Here is a 20181-nt window from a genome sequence, read left to right on the forward strand (position 1 = left end):
GGGCCGACGGAAACCTCAACCGACAAGAGACAAAAGAATCTCGAGGAAACCTCCTCGAAGAAATTTCCAAAAGACACACTGCTTTTACAATTTTGAAATATTTTTCGCGTTTTCCGTTAAAAATTATCGGAGATTGTTACGTAATCGACCGGAAGTAAACTGGTGACTTTGCCACTTTACTTCAAATGTGCATAAGAGGACGTATGGTAGTGTGCTAATTGGACTCCAGTTTACCCTTATCCTCATCGTCCACAATAGTCACCGTGGCTTCAGTGACCAACAAGTCAACATGATCCTGAGAAGTGCTCATATTCACATGGAAGGTCTCTGGCCATTCAGCGTTCACATCGTCCGTTAAAGGTACAGTATAGGTAACACCCGTAACTCTCGGTGAACATTTCACAGCTTGGCCGTCCGCTAGTGTGTAATCAGCCTTCTCAGACAGCGTATTATTGGCCATGATAGGCATTGCCTTTAGACTGGGAATACAAAAATCGATACATAAGTGTCTGAAAGTTGCTGCATCTTTAGATGTGCTTTAAGTTTGTATATGCAGTTGAAGCTCTATGTTTTCTCAAGTATATCCATCGGATGACTTAAAGAAATGGTCTTTATCAGGTTCTTAAGGTCTCTCAAGCATGCATAGCGCCGCGAAACAAAGCGAGGAAAAATGTCGGTACAGCATCATACTTGAAGAACTCGTGTTCACTTGAATATCAGCGAGCCTAAAAACAAACAGACTGGAGTATCTAAATCACATTTGATCAAGTTTTCCAGTGACACATAACGGAAAACTTTTAATTAAATTTGACGCGTGTATCGGTATTTTTCGTTGACTTTCGTAGCCTTAGGGCCTTGAAAACCACCCAGACCAGATTTTTTTTGTTTTTATCCACATATTTACGTGATGATATGATATGATCTCCTGAAGGTGCTTACTTGAAGTTCATGTCGATGTCGTTGTTCCCGCTGCAGCCAAAATTTAAGACAGCGCCGTCGCCTTCGTTGAATGTATACACCGTCTCATTAAAGGTAACGTTGCCTGGAAAGCATATATGAGACAAGCACTTAGTAACTTTATTTGTAAATATGAACAATAAGCCAAAGTAGGGAGAGAAGTTATCATTCTTGATATTCACCTCTATCTTCGTTCCATATTTTTATCGTAGCCTCCTGATTTGACCCTATTTTGGTGTCCCAATCAAATGGAACCAACTTGACTTTGAATATCTCATCGTGTTCCAGTATTTTGTCCACTGTCACATACACTGTGACGTTCTTTGTTGTTTCCATTGGAGCAAATGTGATTTGCTGACCGGTGAGCTTGGGGAAATCCCCGGATGAGGCAGTAGCCGTATCGTCCACAGTAGTCAGCCTGAAAGTGTCAAACATCAGGGTTTGGCAAACAGTAGAAATACCTACTATTGCATTTGAATTCATTTAATGGGCATACACCTATTTCAAATAAGTTTGAAATCAAGAAGCCATGTATCGTAGCCCGCGGTGGTTCATTTGTAGCGCATAAACGGCTGAATCCTTGTACCTGAAAGCTATGTGAACGTTCATGAGAATGTAAACTAGAATTCTACAGCTTTTGAAACCTGGATTTGTATTCTATTTACGCTTACTTTTGCTAATTTACTTGAAACAACCTTCCTGGCGAATTGAAAAAGCGGCCATCCTGTGCGGCTTTCAAAGCTGCAATGCCCCACTATCTCCCAATGTCAGGCCTCGGACTTGGTTTTCAATCTATTTCACTATAAATATTATCTATTTTGTTATTGATTAATGATTATATTGTATGATTATTATTATTATTTTTAGCTTAAAAGTTTAACACACTTTTAAGTGTTACCCTCTTAAAATAAACCTACTGCTGCTGCTACTATACCCCAGCCCCACCCCCACCCCCACCCCAACCCCCCGCTCCCCGCTCCCCGGGGGGGACTTTACACTTACAAGATAGTTAGCACGTGCTCCGGTAGAGTGGCTTTCCCTGCTTTGGTGATCGTAACATTCACTTCTCCCGTGTCTTCGTAGAGCTCATAGGCCGTAGGCGATAACTCAAATATTTCTGGAAAGAAAGAATAGAAATTGGATTTGTAGATGCTAATCACGCCGCAATTTTACGCTCCCGCACCGACTCACTCAAAGGATCCATTTCCATCGGCTAATTCAAGCAAGTGACAGAGATGCTTTCATTCCTGCGAATAAACCGGATGTATCTACCATAGTAAACAATAAATAAAGGAGTGGTTGATCGAAATTGTTTAATGAAGATTAGAGAGAAAAGCCCAAATCGTTTTAATCATTTTTAGTTACCATGTAACAACGCGTGGTTGTTTGCGGTTGTTTTTGCAGTAGTATCCCACCTTTATTTATACTCAAACAGGTTTTGCCGAGCTATAAGGGAAATAAGGGTTTAAGAAAATCCGCGGAGTCCTGGAACGAGGGGGAAAAAAACTTGAACGGAAGTCGTATTCTTCCAAATGTTTCTTTGTAAAGTATGTCTGATTTGTGCTCGATTAATTGCGCTCTGGCGATAGAGTTCGCAGTTTTATGTGGAAATCTCGTAGGTTTTTAGGTTAATACTTTCCTCGCTTAGGATTAAGGCAGTCTTTATCGCAAAATAGTTATCTTCTCAAGAAACGAACTCGAAGTCGAACTCGAACGAACTCGAAGTCGAACTCGAACTAACTCGAAGTCGCTTCTCTGGTGCGGTTCTTATCGATTATCATGAGTCGAAAGGATTGCTTTTTTTCATGCAATTCTTTCTCTATCTTATTCATTTAAATATATTGACTATCTAAAATAAAAGGTTAGCAACGCCGTCGCCTGAGGGGTCTTATTTGTACTGTATAGGGCGCGCGAAGTTCGATGGGTAAAATCTTAAAATCAAAGATGGCTGAAGAGCGGCCTTTCGCTGGTGAAATGCCTTCCCGGAACATTTTACCACAATTATGGCGAATAAGAGTGGAATACTTTTCAAAAGTTGATCAAGTCGATAGTCTCAATGTTGTTGGGGCATAATTCAAGGAGCTGGAAAATCACTGCGCATTTCTATACTTTTTTGCATTTGAAGTACCTGGCCTTTTCTCCTGATGATAATCTTTGTACTAGATCTCATGAGATTGCTCTTCAGTACAAACTACAAACAGCTCTATAAAAAATATCCCACCCACTTACTTATTCTATATACTAAAACTATATTTTCTATACTCTTTACTGTTAACTTACACCTAGTTCACCCCCCCCCCCCACCACCACCACCAACAACAACACCGTTTAACACACACACTATCCCAATGCCCCAGGTGCCGATACAAATCCCCTTTTTCAACCAATAAAAAATAAGGTAACAAAAGGACGAACTGGTCGCAACAGTGTATTGGGCAAGTGTTTTTTAAGGAGGGAAAAGGCTTATTGCTTCTTTGATTCCAAGTGGTTAAAGCAGTTTTTTTTTACGATGATATTTTCCCATAATCAAAATACTGCTACTTTATATCAGATTCAACTCCCTATTTATAAATATTTGGCCAAGCAAGATCTGGGTCTGTGTTGAATACAATCTGGAAATGTGGTCTCCAACTATTGCACTTGCAGTGTAAGTGATTTGACGTTTAGAGTTTATTGGGAGGTGGAATTTAAGAAGGGTGTGGGTTCAGGGTTTGAAATAGCACGTTGGGACATCTTCAGAAAAATGTGTGAGTCTCTTCAATCCCCATGATCCCACCACAATATATCTCATGGTTAGAAAATGTATTTGAGTAAAATCTTATGACAATATTGAATCTCTCAATAACAGTTTTTTTTACTTGATTTGTTAATAAAGAAATACAATATTTGCACCAGATTGTTTTTTATGACTTCTCTTGACTTGAACAAATTCTATATGTTCTTATTATAGATTTATTATAGTACTAAGTTCGTGATGTTAGTTATCATTTAGATAATTATATTTTAAGAATTATGAAAAGCACTTACTAGAGCGTGCCCAAGCGTGTTCCGTTTGGGGACTGGCATTCGTCATTAGGAATACCCCCCTATAAGGTGAAATGCGAGGAGCACGCGCCACAATCCGAACAGTCTCATGGAGGCAAAACGTCCCACCCATCCCCACCCAAACCACGTTTTAGCAACCTAGTGAGCGATAGAGTGCCCTCACCTTCACTGGGCAACATGTTAAAGGTACTTGCGGCACGTAGCCATTTTAATCCCAGTCTGTGTCCTATTGCCCTTGCGAACAAGCTCGCCAAATCGTTTCTATTTCTCATTTGTCAAGCAAGCAGTAGAGGGGAAGGCATAAACTCCATACTCTTACTATTGTACCCACCACTTCATAATACCCAGTACCCTTTATTTGTTGTAGGGTATTCCTTCTGGATATGTAAGTTCTTCTCTCTTGTGTGGAGGACTCTGGTGTCCATCTTTGGCATTATTCTTTAACTGTACACATGTTTTAAATTTGAAATGCATTGTTGCGTGCAATTTAAGAGTCTGTATTATATGATTTGATGAAAAAAAAACTCCCAGACTCCTGTAGAAAAAATGTGTCTTTCCCTCCATTCATTAAACACTAGAATCTGTTAAGTCTCACTGAGAACACTGAGAACATTACCTTTATCGTCATTGACGATCTTGACTGTCATCACGGAGTGGTCACCAATCTTCGCTCTGGCTTCGTTCGTCGTGAGAGTAACTGTAAAGGTTTTGTTGAGTTCCACTATATCATCATTAAACAGTGGGATACTTAAGGTCTTGGATGTGTCGCTAGGCGCGAATTCTAACTCCGTATAAAGCGGTTGCGTCTTGTAGTCTGCTCCTGTCAAACCGTTCATGCCATTCTTGGCGGTACCATCCGTGACAGTGAGGCTAAGGGATGGTGTAGCAAATAACTGATCAATACAACGACAATACAAATCAATGCCATAATCACTTTTATAATAAAGATTCAGGCACTGCCCTAAAGCGGCGCCAGCATATCACATTCCCCATGATCAATACAACGAGAATTCAAATTAATGGCCATAATTATTTTTTTATGATATAGAGATTCAGTCACTGCCTTAAAGCGGAGCCAGCATATCACCCCAATGTTCAATACAACGACAACACAATGAATAATGATCAACACAACGAGATTACAATAAACAATGATTTATACAAAGAGAATACAACAAACAATGATTTATACAAAGAGAAAGCAATAAACAATGATTAATGCAAAGAAAATACAATAAACAATAATTTATACAAAGATAATACAATAAACAATGATTTATACAAAGATAATACAATAAACAATGATTAATGCAAAAAGAATACAATAAACAATGATTTATACAAAGAGAATACAATAAAGAATGATTTTTACAAAGATAATACAATAAACAATGATTAATGCAAAGTGAATACAATAAATAATTTTAATACAAATAAAATATAATAATCAATGATCAATACAAAGCAAATACAATGAACATTTATCAATACAAAGTGAATACAATAAACAAGATCAATACAAAGAAAAAACAAAATAAACAATGATCAATACATAGAGAATATAATAATCAATTTTCAATACAAAGCGAAAACAAATCATCACAATATATTTAAATACTTACTTGACTTTAAGTGTAACCGACTGAGTTGCTTTTGCTTTAGTCACAATTATATCTACCGTCCCAGCGTCCTCTTCGACTTCCAAAGTCGCCGACTTTAAGGAAAATGTCTCTGGAAGTAGAAAAATAACGTCTTTTAGCTGGAAGCTGGCGAGTAGGGACGAGTCGATTATGCTTATAACAGCTTTTGCTTGCATAATATGCTAGTACCATTGCTCGCTTTTATTAAAATTATGCTCAAATTTTGCTCGCTTTTATGTGCATGTGCATATTTTCCAACATTATGCTCGAAAAAAAAATGGAAAAAACATTAATAAAAAAGTTGATCTTTAAACCTCTTCTTCAATATGGGCGGTATTACAGCAACCCAGTAAAATACTTTTCTATCCTCCTGATCAGCAAGGGACTGGGAACAAGTTTTCCTAGACTTCCACCTCTTCCCTCGTCCTCAGCCTCCCGCCCCCTCCCCCCCAAAAAAAATATTAACAATGATAATAATAAGAGTGATAATAATAATACATTGTTATAAGAATAATAACAACAAACACAGTAATAAAATAAAAAAGAGAGATCAATGTTACATTTAAATGATACATTAAAAAATATACATGAGGTTTGTTTCTACATTTTCGGTCTGAAAAATGCAGAATATTCTGAGCATTGCTTTTTTGCAAAAAAAAAATATACCAGAAATTATGCTTATCGTCCCAACAAGCTAGTCTGTACGTCAATGAAGCGTTTGACTGCTGAAAAAACAACTACATACACGCACGCACGCACACACACGTCAATTTACACACAAATCAACAATAAACCGTTCAATTACTTACCCTGGAGGTCATTGTCCAGGATGGTAATGATAACTTCTTTTCTTGTTCCAATCCTTACATCAGCGTAGTCTTCTGTCATAACTACTTTTAATTGCTGTGTTCCTTCGACAATGTCATCGTCGGTGATAACGACATCGACAGTTGTCGCCTTGTCAGCAATTGCCATAGTCTTAACTTCATCGGATAGACCGGTAAAGTCCTCTCCGCTTGTAGCAGAATCGTCTTTTGTGTTAATCTTAAGATCCACCGCTTTGGTTGGTGCCGGATTTGTGCGCTCGATGTCTAATGTTACTTTTCCAACATCTTCATTGACTGTCACTGCCGTTTGTTTGAATTGGTACGTCACTAAAATAACAATAATAATAATGATAATAATGATTGTAAGAGGAGGGGGGAGAGGATACCCTAAAAAACTTGTTTAGGGCATCAGAGTCTAATAGAGAGTTCTACTTGTATGGCATGCCAATGCGAGAAAGTAATAAACAATGAAGCAGGCAGCCAAGCCAGCAAAAAGCAATCAACTGTAAGCGGTCAAAATTGACAAAAAGGTGCACAGGTATACCGTACCTAGATCGGTATCCTTGATTGTGACCACGCATTCCGTGGTTGACCCCCATTCAACGTTATCTGTGAAATCCGGGGAAGTGAGCTTCAAATTTATTGTTCTGTCGCCATCGATATCATCGTTATCAATAATATTCAACACCAGGGATTCCTCAGATACTGTATTGCCGAAGGTTACCGCGTTGTTGAATGTAAAATCATCGCCCACTTTCGCCGACCCGCCAGTCACTTCAACCCTGTGGAAATAAACTAAAAATCAGAGAATATATGGTTCCAGAAAAGCCCATCATCTCTACCGCCATCCAAAGATGAAAATATATAAGCAGGGGCTGGTTCCTCCAGTAAAGGAGTTATCGGTGGATAAATTACGTTATTATCAGAAAAACTATCCGCAGATAAATATAGGAATAGATCACGGGCTATAGGATAATCTGACTCCGAAATGAAGTCTATAATGTCTTGTTAGTGTTGAATAAAGCACGTATTCCTCCTCAACTGGCCGTATCGCCTTGGTTTCTCTCCTCCAGCGTGCTCTGTCCCTACGACCTTTTGACCTTTCAAACGACGCGTTATGTAACCGCCGTCGCTGGGGGTCGTGTTTCTCATTTACCAGGCGGCGGTTACATAGCGCGTCGTTACGTGCTTAATTCAACACTAACAAGACATTAGACTTCATTTCGAAGTCAGATTATCCTATAGCCCGTGAATAGATGCAAGGGAGAATTGCATAATATCAAAAGTGATTTCACGGATAAGCGTGTGTGACCGTTGATCCAGCTGTAAGTGGGGCCGATGAGACCTAGGGCTGGTATTAAGGTTAAAGACAGAGAGACTTGCAATATAGGGGACCTTCTCCCTAACGTAAAAAATCAAATAAACGCCCCTATCTAAAGAACGCCTTCTATCTAATGAACGTCCCCTTTAAGGTTACAAGTTTATGATGAATACCCCTCTCTAATAAACGCCCCTCTATTTCACGCCCCCCACCACCTTCCCACCCAGCTTAAAAACAAACGACATAGGAATTCTGGTAATATAAATCAAACTCAAATTGCCTTTTTGCTTAATCTGAGCTTGGCTTCTATTGATTGAGAATTGCTCAACGTCAAGAAACTGCTTTCCACGCAGGCAATAATTTAACGTGATCCTGACTGAGATTAGGACCCCACTGCACTTGCGATTGTTATATTGTTATAGTTCGTAAAGAACGCCCCTCTCTAATATATACCTCTCCTATCTATTGGATAGGAGGATATATTTTTCGAAGCCCCTGTTGTCTCATTGGTATCAAATATATAAGAAATCATATAAGAAAAAATGTTATCTAATGAATATACGTTAAAAACTGTGTAGTACCCTTTATTATTTAAAATTCTTAAAAACTTTCACTTATATCAATCTAGCCAAAACAAAGCATAGATAAACTTTCAAATTTAGGGAATTGAATTTGATTAAAATTTCAATTTTCTACAGATCTTTGAAAATTTTCCTGGCCGCGCGAAGGGAGATTGAATCGAATGAATAATTCCAAGTATTGGCGGGTATATCTGAAACAACGTATTTTCCTTAAATCCTTAAAATTCAGAGACGGCAATACCATAAAATATTGGTGAATTGTTTTCTTTTGCAATGCTACCCACAACGAGGCGGAGAATAATTTAAGGTCGAGAATTGTATGAAAACAGAAAATGTCGTTTTGTTGTAGGTTTAAAAACAGCGCGCGCTCGTGAGAATGTCGCCATTCTTGATTGCGAATGCAGCGCGCGCGCACAATGCAAAAACAATTAAAAGCCTAAAAAATATCTGCTAAATTTTGTAGAATTGTTTCCTGAAGTTGAATAATCATTTCACTACCGGATGAGATATAAAGATGACGGTAAAAGTTGTAATCACACAACATTCTTCAGCAATAACTTAGAAGACAGGAAGACGGGAACCGGTTTAGCGCGCGCATATGTTTTCTCATGTAATTTGGCTGACATCTCGATCTACGTCACAAATGACTGGACCCGGGCCTTTCAGTTCACGGACTTTTTTCCGAAGGTTGACCAACATCCCTCAATATTACAGATTTGAGTTATTCGCGCGAAGGCGTGTTTTATAGGGTCCATACGAACCACCTACCATTCGGAAGATGAAAATATAAAGAATTGACAAAGACTATTAACTCTGAAAGGTTATATGGACTTTAATTATTTATAAAAAGGTTGATGAGTACCACAGGGTTGTCTTTGTAAAAGAATCCTTAGCGTCTGAGGTTTTCAAAAAAATTTTTTTCCCCATCCGAGAAAAATTAACAACCCCTAAAATCTCCTATATCCAAAAAAAGTAGGACAACTAGCTGCATAAAAAAAATTGTTCTTACTTGATAACAATGTTCAATTCGGTGGCTGTTTCCTGCTTAATCGGCACCTTAAGTGTAGATGACTCCTCGGCTACTTCAATAGTTGCTTCTTTAAACGTAAACGTTGCTGTTTGAATAATGGTAATCGATTAATATGAAAAAGTCTACAAGCATTTACATCAGCGTTTTAAGATTTTAACCTTCAAAAAACCTTCCTTATAATGTTGTTATATCCCCCTCCTTGTGTTCGTCATGTTCCATTTGTTGTCGTTATGTGCCCTATGGTATCCGTTATGTTCCCTATGGTATACGTTATGTTCCCTATGGTATCAGTTATGTTCCCTATGGTACCCGTTATGTTCCCTATGGTACCCGTTATGTTCCCTATGGTATCCGTTATGTTCCCTATGGTATCCGTTATGTATCCTATGGTATCCGTTATGTTCCCTATGGTATCCGTTATGTTCCCTATGGTACCCGTTATGTTCCCTATGGTACCCGTTATGTTCCCTATGGTATCCGTTATGATCCCTATGGTATCCGTTATGTCTCTTATGGTATCCGTTATGTTCCCTATGGTACCCGTTATGTTCCCTATGGTATCCGTTATGTTCCCTATGGTATCCGTTATGTTCCCTATGGTATCCGTTATGTCTCCTATGGTATCCGTTATGTTCCCTATGGTACCCGTTATGTATCCTATGGTACCCGTTATGTCCCCTATGGTATCCGTTATGTTCCCTATGGTACCCGTTATGTCTCCTATGGTATCCGTTATGTTCCCTATGGTACCTGTTATGTTCCCTATGGTACCCGTTATGTTCTCTATGGTATCCGTTATGTTCCCTATGGTACCCGTTATGTTCCCTATGGTATCCGTTATGTTCCCTATGGTACCTGTTATGTTCCCTATGGTACCCGTTATGTTCCCTATGGTATCCGTTATGTTCCCTATGGTACCTGTTATGTTCCCTATGGTACCCGTTATGTTCTCTATGGTATCCGTTATGTTTCCTATGGTACCCGTTATGTTCCCTATGTTATCCGTTATGTTCCCTATGGTACCTATTATGTTCCCTATGGTACCCGTTATGTTCCCTATGGTATCCGTTATGTTCCCTATGGTACCTGTTATGTTCCCTATGGTACCCGTTATGTTCTCTATGGTATCTGTTATGTTCACAAATAAGAGGGATTATTATCACAATAATCACTCACCCTTATCCGGCGTATCGGTTATGAAGATTGTGACTTTTGAAAAACTGCCAAGTTTTTGCATTCCTCCATCCCAGCTAATCGCATTTAATTGTAACTTAACCTCGAATTTTTCTTTTCCTTCTGGTATATCATCGGTTTTAATTGTGATATCTTCGGTCATTGTTGAGGTTCCGGCTTTGAAGGAGACAGCAAATCCATTGAGCCCCCCATAATCTTTTGCTCCTGCTGTGCCTGGAATAGTGACGAGCCTGCAAACCAAAACCTGTAATTAGAGTTAAAACTAAATGGCCGGATAACTCGACAAGGATAAACAAACTCGAGAACCCCTGGCCAAATTTTACTCCGTTAAATTTGTACAAAAAAATCCATTATTATCCGCGCTATTTAACAGCCAATTGGCTCTTAATTACCCAAAACATCTGGAAGAATCTTCTAATAGTCACACTGCGTTTTTTGCGTTAAAAATGATTGAAGATTGTTACGAAATTGACCGGAAGTATGAGGCGATTTAGCCGCTTTAAGTTTCTGTGTATATGATATTTGACGGGGAAAAAACAATTATATCTCTAAGCTCGATGAAATGAGAATTTACCATTGGGTAAAAAATTAAAAATGGAAGAGTGTTGAGTTTTCGCGAATTTCACGTATATACGCGGAAAATATTTCAAAGTTGTGATTGATAATCTAGAGCGGATAGCCTGTTAAATAGCGCGGATTCTTTTAACGGTTGAGGTTTCCGTTAGCCCTCCGGAAGTAAACTGGTGAGAATGCAGCTTTCAGTAGTTCAGAGCATGTTCACAAACTGATCGTGGCGTGAATACGGTGACTGGAAGATACAACCCTCCCATTTCCTTCGTTACTTTACTCCTCCCATTCCTTTGTTCCTTTACTCCTCAAATTCCTTTGTTACTTTACTCCTGCCATTCCTTTGTTACTTTACTCCTCCCATTCCTTTGTTACTTTACTTCTCCCATTCCTTTGTTACTTTACTCCTCCCATTCACTTTACTCCTCCCATTCCTTTGTCCTTTACTCCTCCCATTCCTTTGTTACTTTACTCCTCCCATTCCTTTGTTACTTTACTTCTCCCATTCCTTTGTCACTTTACTCCTCCCATTCACTTTACTCCTCCCATTCCTTTGTCTTTTACTCCTCCCATTCCTTTGTCCTTTACTCCTCCCATTCCTTTGTTACTTTACTTCTCCCATTCCTTTGTTACTTTACTCCTCCCATTCCTTTGTTACTTAACTCCTTCCATTCCTTTGTTACTTTACTCCTCCCATTCCTTTGTTACTTTACTTCTCCCATTCCTTTGTTATTTTACTCCTGCCATTACTTTGTTACTTTACTTCTCCCATTCCTTTGTTACTTTACTCCTTCCATTCCTTTGTTACTTTACTCCTTCCATTCCTTTGTTACCTTACTTCTGCCATTCTTTTGTTACTTTACTTCTCCCATTCCTTTGTTACTTTACTCCTTCCATTCCTTTGTTACTTTACTCCTGCCATTCCTTTGTTACTTTACTTTTGCCATTCTTTTGTTACTTTACTTCTCCCATTCCTTTGTTACTTTACTCCTTCCATTCCTTTGTTACTTTACTGCAGCCATTCCTTTGTTACTTTACTTCTGCCATTCTTTTGTTACTTTACTTCTCCCATTCCTTTGTTACTTTACTCCTTCCATTCCTTTGTTACTTTACTGCAGCCATTCCTTTGTTACTTTACTTCTCTTATTCCTTTGTTACTTTACTCCTACTATTCCTTCGCTACTTTACTCCTTCTATTATTTTGTTACTTTACTTCTCCCATTCCTTTGTTACATTACTTCTGCCATTCCTTTGTTACTTTACTCCTCCCATTCCTTTGTTACTTTACTCCTCCCATTCCTTTGTTACTTTACTCCTCCCATTCCTTTGTTACTTTACTCCTCCCATTCACTTTACTCCTCCCATTCCTTTGTCCTTTACTCCTCCCATTCCTTTGTTACTTTACTCCTCCCATTCCTTTGTTACTTTACTTCTCCCATTCCTTTGTTACTTCACTCCTCCCATTCCTTTGCTACTTTACTCCTCCCATTCCTTTGTTACTTTACTCCTCCCATTCCTTTGTTACTTTACTCCTCCCATTCCTTTGTTACTTTACTCCTCCCATTCCTTTGTTACTTTACTCCTCCCATTCCTTTGTTACCTTACTTCTGCCATTCCTTTGTTGCTTTACTTCTCCCATTCCTTTGCTACTTTACTCCTCCAATTCCTTTGTTACTTTACTCCTCCCATTTCCTTCGTTACTTTACTCCTCCCATTCCTTTGTTCCTTTACTCCTCCAATTCCTTTGTTACTTTACTCCTCCCATTCCTTTGTTACTTTACTCCTCCCATTCCTTTGTTACTTTACTCCTCCAATTCCTTTGTTACTTTACTCCTGCCATTCCTTTGTTACTTTACTCCTCCCATTCCTTTGTTACTTTACTCCTCCCATTCCTTTGTTACTTTACTTCTCCCATTCCTTTGCTTCTTTACTCCTCCCATTCCTTTGTTACTTTACTCCTCCCATTCCTTTGTTACTTTACTCCTGCCATTCCTTTGTTACTTTACTCCTCCCATTCCTTTGTTACTTTACTCCTGCCATTCCTTTGTTACTTTACTCCTCCCATTCCTTTGTTACTTTACTTCTCCCATTCCTTTGTTACTTTACTCCTCCCATTCCTTTGTTACTTTACTCCTGCCATTCCTTTGTTACATTACTTCTGCCATTCCTTTGTTACTTTACTCCTCCCATTCCTTTGTTACTTCACTCCTCCCATTCTTTTGTTACTTTACTCCTCCCATTCCTTTGTTACTTTACTCCTCCAATTCCTTTGTTACTTTACTTCTCCTATTCCTTTGCTGCTTTACTCCTCCCATTCCTTTGTTACTTTACTTCTCCCATTCCTTTGTTATTTTACTCCTGCCATTACTTTGTTACTTTACTTCTCCCATTCCTTTGTTACTTTACTCCTTCCATTCCTTTGTTACTTTACTCCTTCCATTCCTTTGTTACCTTACTTCTGCCATTCTTTTGTTACTTTACTTCTCCCATTCCTTTGTTACTTTACTCCTTCCATTCCTTTGTTACTTTACTCCTCCCATTCCTTTGTTACTTTACTCCTCCTATTCCTTTGTTACTTTACTTCTCCCATTCCTTTGTTACTTTACTCCTTCCATTTCTTTGTTACTTTACTGCAGCCATTCCTTTGTTACTTTACTCCTCTTATTCCTTTGTTACTTTACTCCTACTATTCCTTCGCTACTTTACTCCTTCTATTATTTTGTTACTTTACTTCTCCCATTCCTTTGTTACTTTACTCCTCCCATTCCTTTGTTACTTAACTCCTTCCATTCCTTTGTTACTTTACTCCTCCCATTCCTTTGTTACTTTACTTCTCCCATTCTTTTGTTATTTTACTCCTGCCATTACTTTGTTACTTTACTTCTCCCATTCCTTTGTTACTTTACTCCTTCCATTCCTTTGTTACTTTACTCCTTCCATTCCTTTGTTACCTTACTTCTGCCATTCTTTTGTTACTTTACTTCTCCCATTCCTTTGTTACTTTACTCCTTCCATTCCTTTGTTACTTTACTCCTGCCATTCCTTTGTTACTTTACTTTTGCCATTCTTTTGTTACTTTACTTCTCCCATTCCTTTGTTACTTTACTCCTTCCATTCCTTTGTTACTTTACTGCAGCCATTCCTTTGTTACTTTACTTCTGCCATTCTTTTGTTACTTTACTTCTCCCATTCCTTTGTTACTTTACTCCTTCCATTCCTTTGTTACTTTACTGCAGCCATTCCTTTGTTACTTTACTTCTCTTATTCCTTTGTTACTTTACTCCTACTATTCCTTCGCTACTTTACTCCTTCTATTATTTTGTTACTTTACTTCTCCCATTCCTTTGTTACTTTACTCCTCCCATTCCTTTGTTACTTAACTCCTTCCATTCCTTTGTTACTTTACTCCTCCCATTCCTTTGTTACTTTACTTCTCCCATTCCTTTGTTACTTTACTCCTGCCATTCCTTTGTTACTTCACTTCTCCCATTCCTTTGTTACTTTACTCCTCTTATTCCTTTGTTACTTTACTCCTTCCATTTCTTCGCTACTTTACTCCTCCCATTCTTTTGTTACTTTACTTCTCCCATTCCTTTGTTACTTTACTCCTCCCATTCCTTTGTTACTTTACTCCTTCCATTTCTTTGTTACTTTACTCCTGCTATTCCTTTGTTACTTTACTTCTCCCATTCCTTTGTTACTTTACTCCTTCCATTCCTTTGTTACCTTATATCTGCCATTCCTTTGTTACTTTACTCCTCCCATTCCTTTGTTACTTTACTCCTCCTATTCCTTTGTTACTTTACTCCTCCCATTCCTTCGTTACTTCACCCCTCCCATTCCTTTGTTACTTTACTCCTCCCATTCCTTTGTTCCTTTACTTCTGCCATTCCTTTGTTCCTTTACTTCTCCCATTCCTTTGTTACTTTACTCCTCCCATTCTTTTGTTACTTTACTTCTTCCATTCCTTTGTTACTTTACTCCTCCAGTTCATTTGTTACTTTACTCCTCCCATTCTTCTGTTTCTCTTTCTTCTGCCTCCTTCTAGCATGCCATGCAGACTGTTTCAACGCTACTTTTTCTACTGTTTCTCTACTAAAACCCCAAAATCAGAGATAATTTAGCTCATATCATACTACCAGAGTCGTTTGCATACGGCTTTAAAGTTACTGAAAAGAAAAGAATTTTCACCGGATTATCCAGAATTGTAGCCTTTGGGTGATTCCTGTATTTTTCTTATCGTGTGTGTACTATTTGTTTATATTTCACACATATTCATATCTACTTACTGCACGGTCAGTGTGTCTTTGATCAGCTCCTTTCCGATCATTTCCATAGTCAATGTAACCTTTCCACCGTCCTCGCTGACCGTATAGGTATCAGAACCTTTGAACTGTGTAGTCACTGCAAAAAATCAAAGACTCTGTGAGCCAACTCTTAAAGGTAAATGTATTTTCTTAGTTATTTTCTTTTGTGCATAAAATAATACAGAATACTGAACAAGGAATCAAAGATAAACATATATCAAAGATGCTAAGAATAAATAAAAATGGCCTTAATCGATTTATTTTTCTAAATGATGATGTATCATACCAATCAATGGCTGTCGTTTTGCTAAATGGTCTACAAGAGCCTGGGGCGAGCGTGCGGGTGACCTGCGATATTCTAAAACGTTAGGGACTAGGCTCCATATCAAAGTTGGCTGCCAGCAAAATCGTAGTAAACACGAATTCATGCAAGTTTTCTTTGAAATTCTCGACTTACAAAGCTCTAGAGCAATAAAAAAGCGAAAAAAGTGATTAAAGCGGACTCCCAAATATGGTATGTAATGCCTAATAAGGAAATGACCGAGCGAGCTAGAAAACGACAGTTTTTAAAACAAGATTGAGGGTGGCAAGGACAACAAAAAAAGCAGCGTACAAGAACCATTATTTTATGCAAGCGAATAGGGTACTTGCGCTAAGAGATCACGTGATTTTTTTGGGTGGCAAATTCAAACAAAATAAAGACTGCGCCCGTCACACCAGAGAACGACGAAAAAATAAAATCTTTAAATGAAACTAAACACTTCCTGAAAATAGGAATTCTGGCTTTTTTCGTAAGCGTGCGCTATTTTTCCACCCAAAAAGTCACGTGATCTCTTAGCGCAAGTCCCCTTTTCATAGATCCGACATGTCATTCACGCGCGCACGAATAGCCAATCAGGAAAGAGATGGTGCAATAACAGCCATGTGGTCCCACAAATGTCCCACATAAAGTCGGCAATCGACGGCAAAATAGATTGGTTTGAGAATCTGGACAAGCAAATAAGCATATCCGGTCAGCATAGAAGATGCTAGCCCTGTTTTCCTTGACCGGCCACGTTTAGTGTCGAGTTGGGACTCAAATTGCAGAAAAACACCTAAAATTTACTACCTAGAAACGAAAAAAAAAAAAAAAAAACTACATACAAGAGCAGTGTAAGTCCCTACCATTAAACTTGTGTTTGATATTATCCTAGGTTACTTCAATTACATATAAGAATGAGACTTTCGTTTGTATTTTTGCTGTAAATCTTGAAGTTTGCCGATAAAACTTGTAATTAGAAGTCAGACGTAAACAGCGAATTCGACTTTCTCTTCTACTTTTTCCCGCACTTAAATCACTATATATATATATAATATATATATATATATAGTTTGACGGTTATCGTTTTTAAAAGTGTTAGCCAGTGTTCCTGATAGGCGAAGTGGTGTATTCAGCTTGAATAACATATATGGATACTGTGTGTAAATACAAAAAGCCCAAATAGTCGTGTTCGTAAACCAGAAGAATAAATTCAATACACCAAAAACTGGTATTCGACTTTGCCAAATTTTCGTCTTTATTTAAGATGAAAATTTGACAGAGCCGAATACCATTTTTTGGTGTATAGAATAGGTATATATAGAGAGCCGACAAAACAAGAGCATAGCCTACGAATTAAAACTTAACTTTGCGCTATTAAAAGAATACCACCAAAAAACTTATTCCCAGTCTAATATTTCATAAAAATAAAAAAAAAACAAGTTGTTTATTCTATTATAAGCATGGCGTACCTCTGTCTTCGTCTTTGATAGTTACGACCTGATTACTTAATACTATTGTAGCGATAGTAGAATCGGTTGCCAGCTTGATCTTGAAGTCTTCAGCCCCTTCAATCAGATCGTCGGCGAGTGTCGGTATTTTGCATGTCATTTCATTATCTTCCGCTTTAAAGGTGACTATTTGATTGGAAACAGCTGTAAAGTCTGTGCCTGAGATGGCTTCATCGCTCTCAGCGGAACACCTGTGAATCAAATTAATCAAGCTGTAAACAACTATATAGTTATAAAAAAAATAAGGAAGGCCATAACATTTATTTTATCGATATCAAATAAGGCAGACCATTAAAAACAATGTAGCTATCAAATGAGGCAGGCCATATGTACTATATCGTTATCACATAAAACAGGCCATTGTGAAGTATATCGTTACGGTCGATTACGTAACAATCTCCGATGATTTTTAACGGAAAACACGAAAACTATTACAAAATATTAAAAGCAGTGTGATAACTGAGTGCGAATGGCCAGTTAAATTTGGATTCTAATAGATTCTTTTGTCTTTGAACGGTTGAGGTTTCCGTCGGACCTCCGGAAGTAAACTGGTGACAATGCGGCTTTAAGGGAGGCCATAATATATGTTGTTGGTAAATAAGGCAGGACTTAATTTTTTTAAGGTTAAGACTTAATTTTTTTAAGGTTCACGGTAACGAATCCTGCATTCTGATTGGCTAATAGAGCGGTCCGGAGATTCCTATATCTACCCTAGGTCCGAGAATATCGATATTTTGCGCGCGCTGCTCGCAAAATCGGCCTCGGTCAGTCTTTTCAAGACCTCGACCACGGTATTTCACGATACGGACCTCCCACCCGGCAAATAACCCCTATATATAGTTATAGAATAATGCTGGCCATATGATCTATATATATGGTCATCACAAATTTCCATCGTCACCTTATGAACATAATGTTGTGGAGTCACGAGGCGCGTAGCGCCTATGGGAAGTTTGTTTTCTACAATACAAACAAAGAACAGTATTTTGAAGGAAAAAAAAAGCAGCGCGCGCTCGTTTGAAATGGTGCGTGACAGGTGTTTGCAGCGCGCTTAGATTAGCGAAAATTTAAAACTTAATAAGGGAAAGTTTGATTGTAATTCTACGATTTATCTGTCAGGAAGTCACGTGAGGAAAGCGCGCTGGAGTAGAGCAGGCAGTCTTAAAAGGTTGGAGCTGCGAATGGCCATATAAACCAATTCAGCATATTGTAGGGCTAAGATATACAAGATACAGCAGGGTGGGCACGTGACTTCTCCGCTCCTGACCAATAACCAATTTGTGCTTTTATTAAACAGATTACCTATCAGGATCTACAATCTCTAGAAACTTGGCTCTGAAATTATCCGCAATGGGGGCTACTAGTTTGCTATAAAACTTCCTGAATGTCTCAGCATTGGTCCATCCTGCTGCCTCCATGATGCTCTCTATTGGCATGGCGCCTTGGCAGCAGATTTGGAGGCTGCTCTTGTGCTATGCGCACCAAATGTGCTTGTTACTTACAGCATTTTCAAGCACTTTCCTTAGTCAGACATCTGCTTATAGTTTCTGTGGACACTTCATTGAGAGGCTTGTGATAACTAATAAACAAACGCGAACTTGTCCGTAGAGATCTATTTCGTTCTTACTCCATAAGAAAAGTAACAACACATAGCTGTTTATCAAAATAAGCTTTTAACTCTAGTTTCCCAAGATGTTTACTTGGTCTTGACGTTTTCAATAGTTTTTGTATACAGTTTAAATGAAAAACCTTTAAAAGAAAAAGTTGTCAACAACGCAGATTTATAACGATATTTCGGCAGACCAATCCTGCCTTCTTCCGGTTATAATAAATGCTATATTTATAACCTGAAGAAGGCAGGTATTGGCCTGTCGAAATATCGTTCTAAAAACATAAATCTGCGTTGTTGTCGACTTTTCCTTTTAAAGGTTTATTTATTAATTCATTGTCGAGGCAGACCACAGGGTCCTACGCACACCAGCAGGCTGTCCGGTGGTTTATTCCTACCGTTTTTGTATAAAAGACACACTTGTAATCGGTCACAGACATTTCAGCATGTCTAAGGACGGAGAAATCGAAGCCAAACAAGCAGCACAAGTATGATTATTATGTTGGTTTCTCGCCAACAAATGAAAACAAATGAAACGGTACGTTTTCAAATCGTATAACTAACTATATATTTATTGCTCTGAGTACTTTATAAGCTTATACAAACTTTTTATTAACTGTAATTTTCCTTTACCGTAACTCAATATTTTTTGTAGAGTTACTGTTCGAGAACTGTTCGAAGAAAAACAATTCTGCTTCTGCTATTTCTATCAAATGATAATTTCTCGTGTCAATTATATTCTATCGGTTTCCGAGCTAATTATTCTCAACCCAATACGAATCTGAGCCAGACTAAAAGGCAAAAAGAGTAAACGAATGTAAGTTATCTCTCATATTTTCTCTGCTTTGATTTTTGTTTGGTAAAAACAATTATTGTACTCACTTGATGGATATCGTCGCATTGCAGCCCCAACATTCTGTTCTGGTAATAACTGCTCCATATACATTTTCCTCTGTGACCTCTCCTTTGTATTTAATTTCGAATTTAGCTGAGGAAAAAAGGCGGAAAATAACTCATTGATGCTCTTTTATATGCGGTAGGGACTGGAAGTATAAGGTTACCCCTAAATAAAATACTATCTACCAAGTGCCTGACAGAGCAAAAAAAAAATGGCAAGAAATTTTCCAATTCTCAATATATAAGCTGAAGATTCCGCATACAAGGAGTTTCTTTGACCAAAAGCTAAATTCCAAATTTTAAAGAAATTTAGAAGATATAAAATTTGGATATTAGTGAGCAAAGTTGGCTTAATTTTTTATCAGAGCCCGATTTCTCCCTAAAAACGAGGAGAATT

General features: G+C 38.2%; 1 protein-coding gene and 1 long non-coding RNA gene across 2 annotated transcripts in view; both read right to left on the minus strand.

Annotated features, from left to right (window-relative positions):
- LOC116614585 (adhesion G-protein coupled receptor V1) overlaps positions 1-20181 on the minus strand; it is a 35592-nt gene that overhangs the window by 6784 nt on the left and 8627 nt on the right. Inside the window, exons 4-16 of the mRNA XM_048731547.1 lie at positions 19770-19875; positions 17240-17469; positions 15452-15566; positions 10578-10825; positions 9381-9486; positions 7019-7251; positions 6452-6796; positions 5625-5733; positions 4619-4872; positions 1960-2074; positions 1140-1375; positions 940-1042; positions 235-479 (exon numbers count right to left, since the gene is read on the minus strand). Of these exons, the coding sequence (XP_048587504.1) occupies positions 235-479; positions 940-1042; positions 1140-1375; positions 1960-2074; positions 4619-4872; positions 5625-5733; positions 6452-6796; positions 7019-7251; positions 9381-9486; positions 10578-10825; positions 15452-15566; positions 17240-17469; positions 19770-19875 (2445 nt within the window). The remainder of the gene's footprint in view (positions 1-234; positions 480-939; positions 1043-1139; positions 1376-1959; positions 2075-4618; positions 4873-5624; positions 5734-6451; positions 6797-7018; positions 7252-9380; positions 9487-10577; positions 10826-15451; positions 15567-17239; positions 17470-19769; positions 19876-20181) is intronic.
- Positions 11900-13186, minus strand: LOC125570133. The gene is made up of 2 exons (XR_007312501.1): positions 13139-13186; positions 11900-12762 (listed from the first exon to the last, which is right to left on the minus strand). It is a non-coding gene; the product is annotated as an uncharacterized LOC125570133 (long non-coding RNA).

This window comes from Nematostella vectensis, chromosome 8, assembly GCF_932526225.1.
Source record: "Nematostella vectensis chromosome 8, jaNemVect1.1, whole genome shotgun sequence".
In the NCBI taxonomy this organism is placed as follows: domain Eukaryota; kingdom Metazoa; phylum Cnidaria; class Anthozoa; order Actiniaria; family Edwardsiidae; genus Nematostella; species Nematostella vectensis.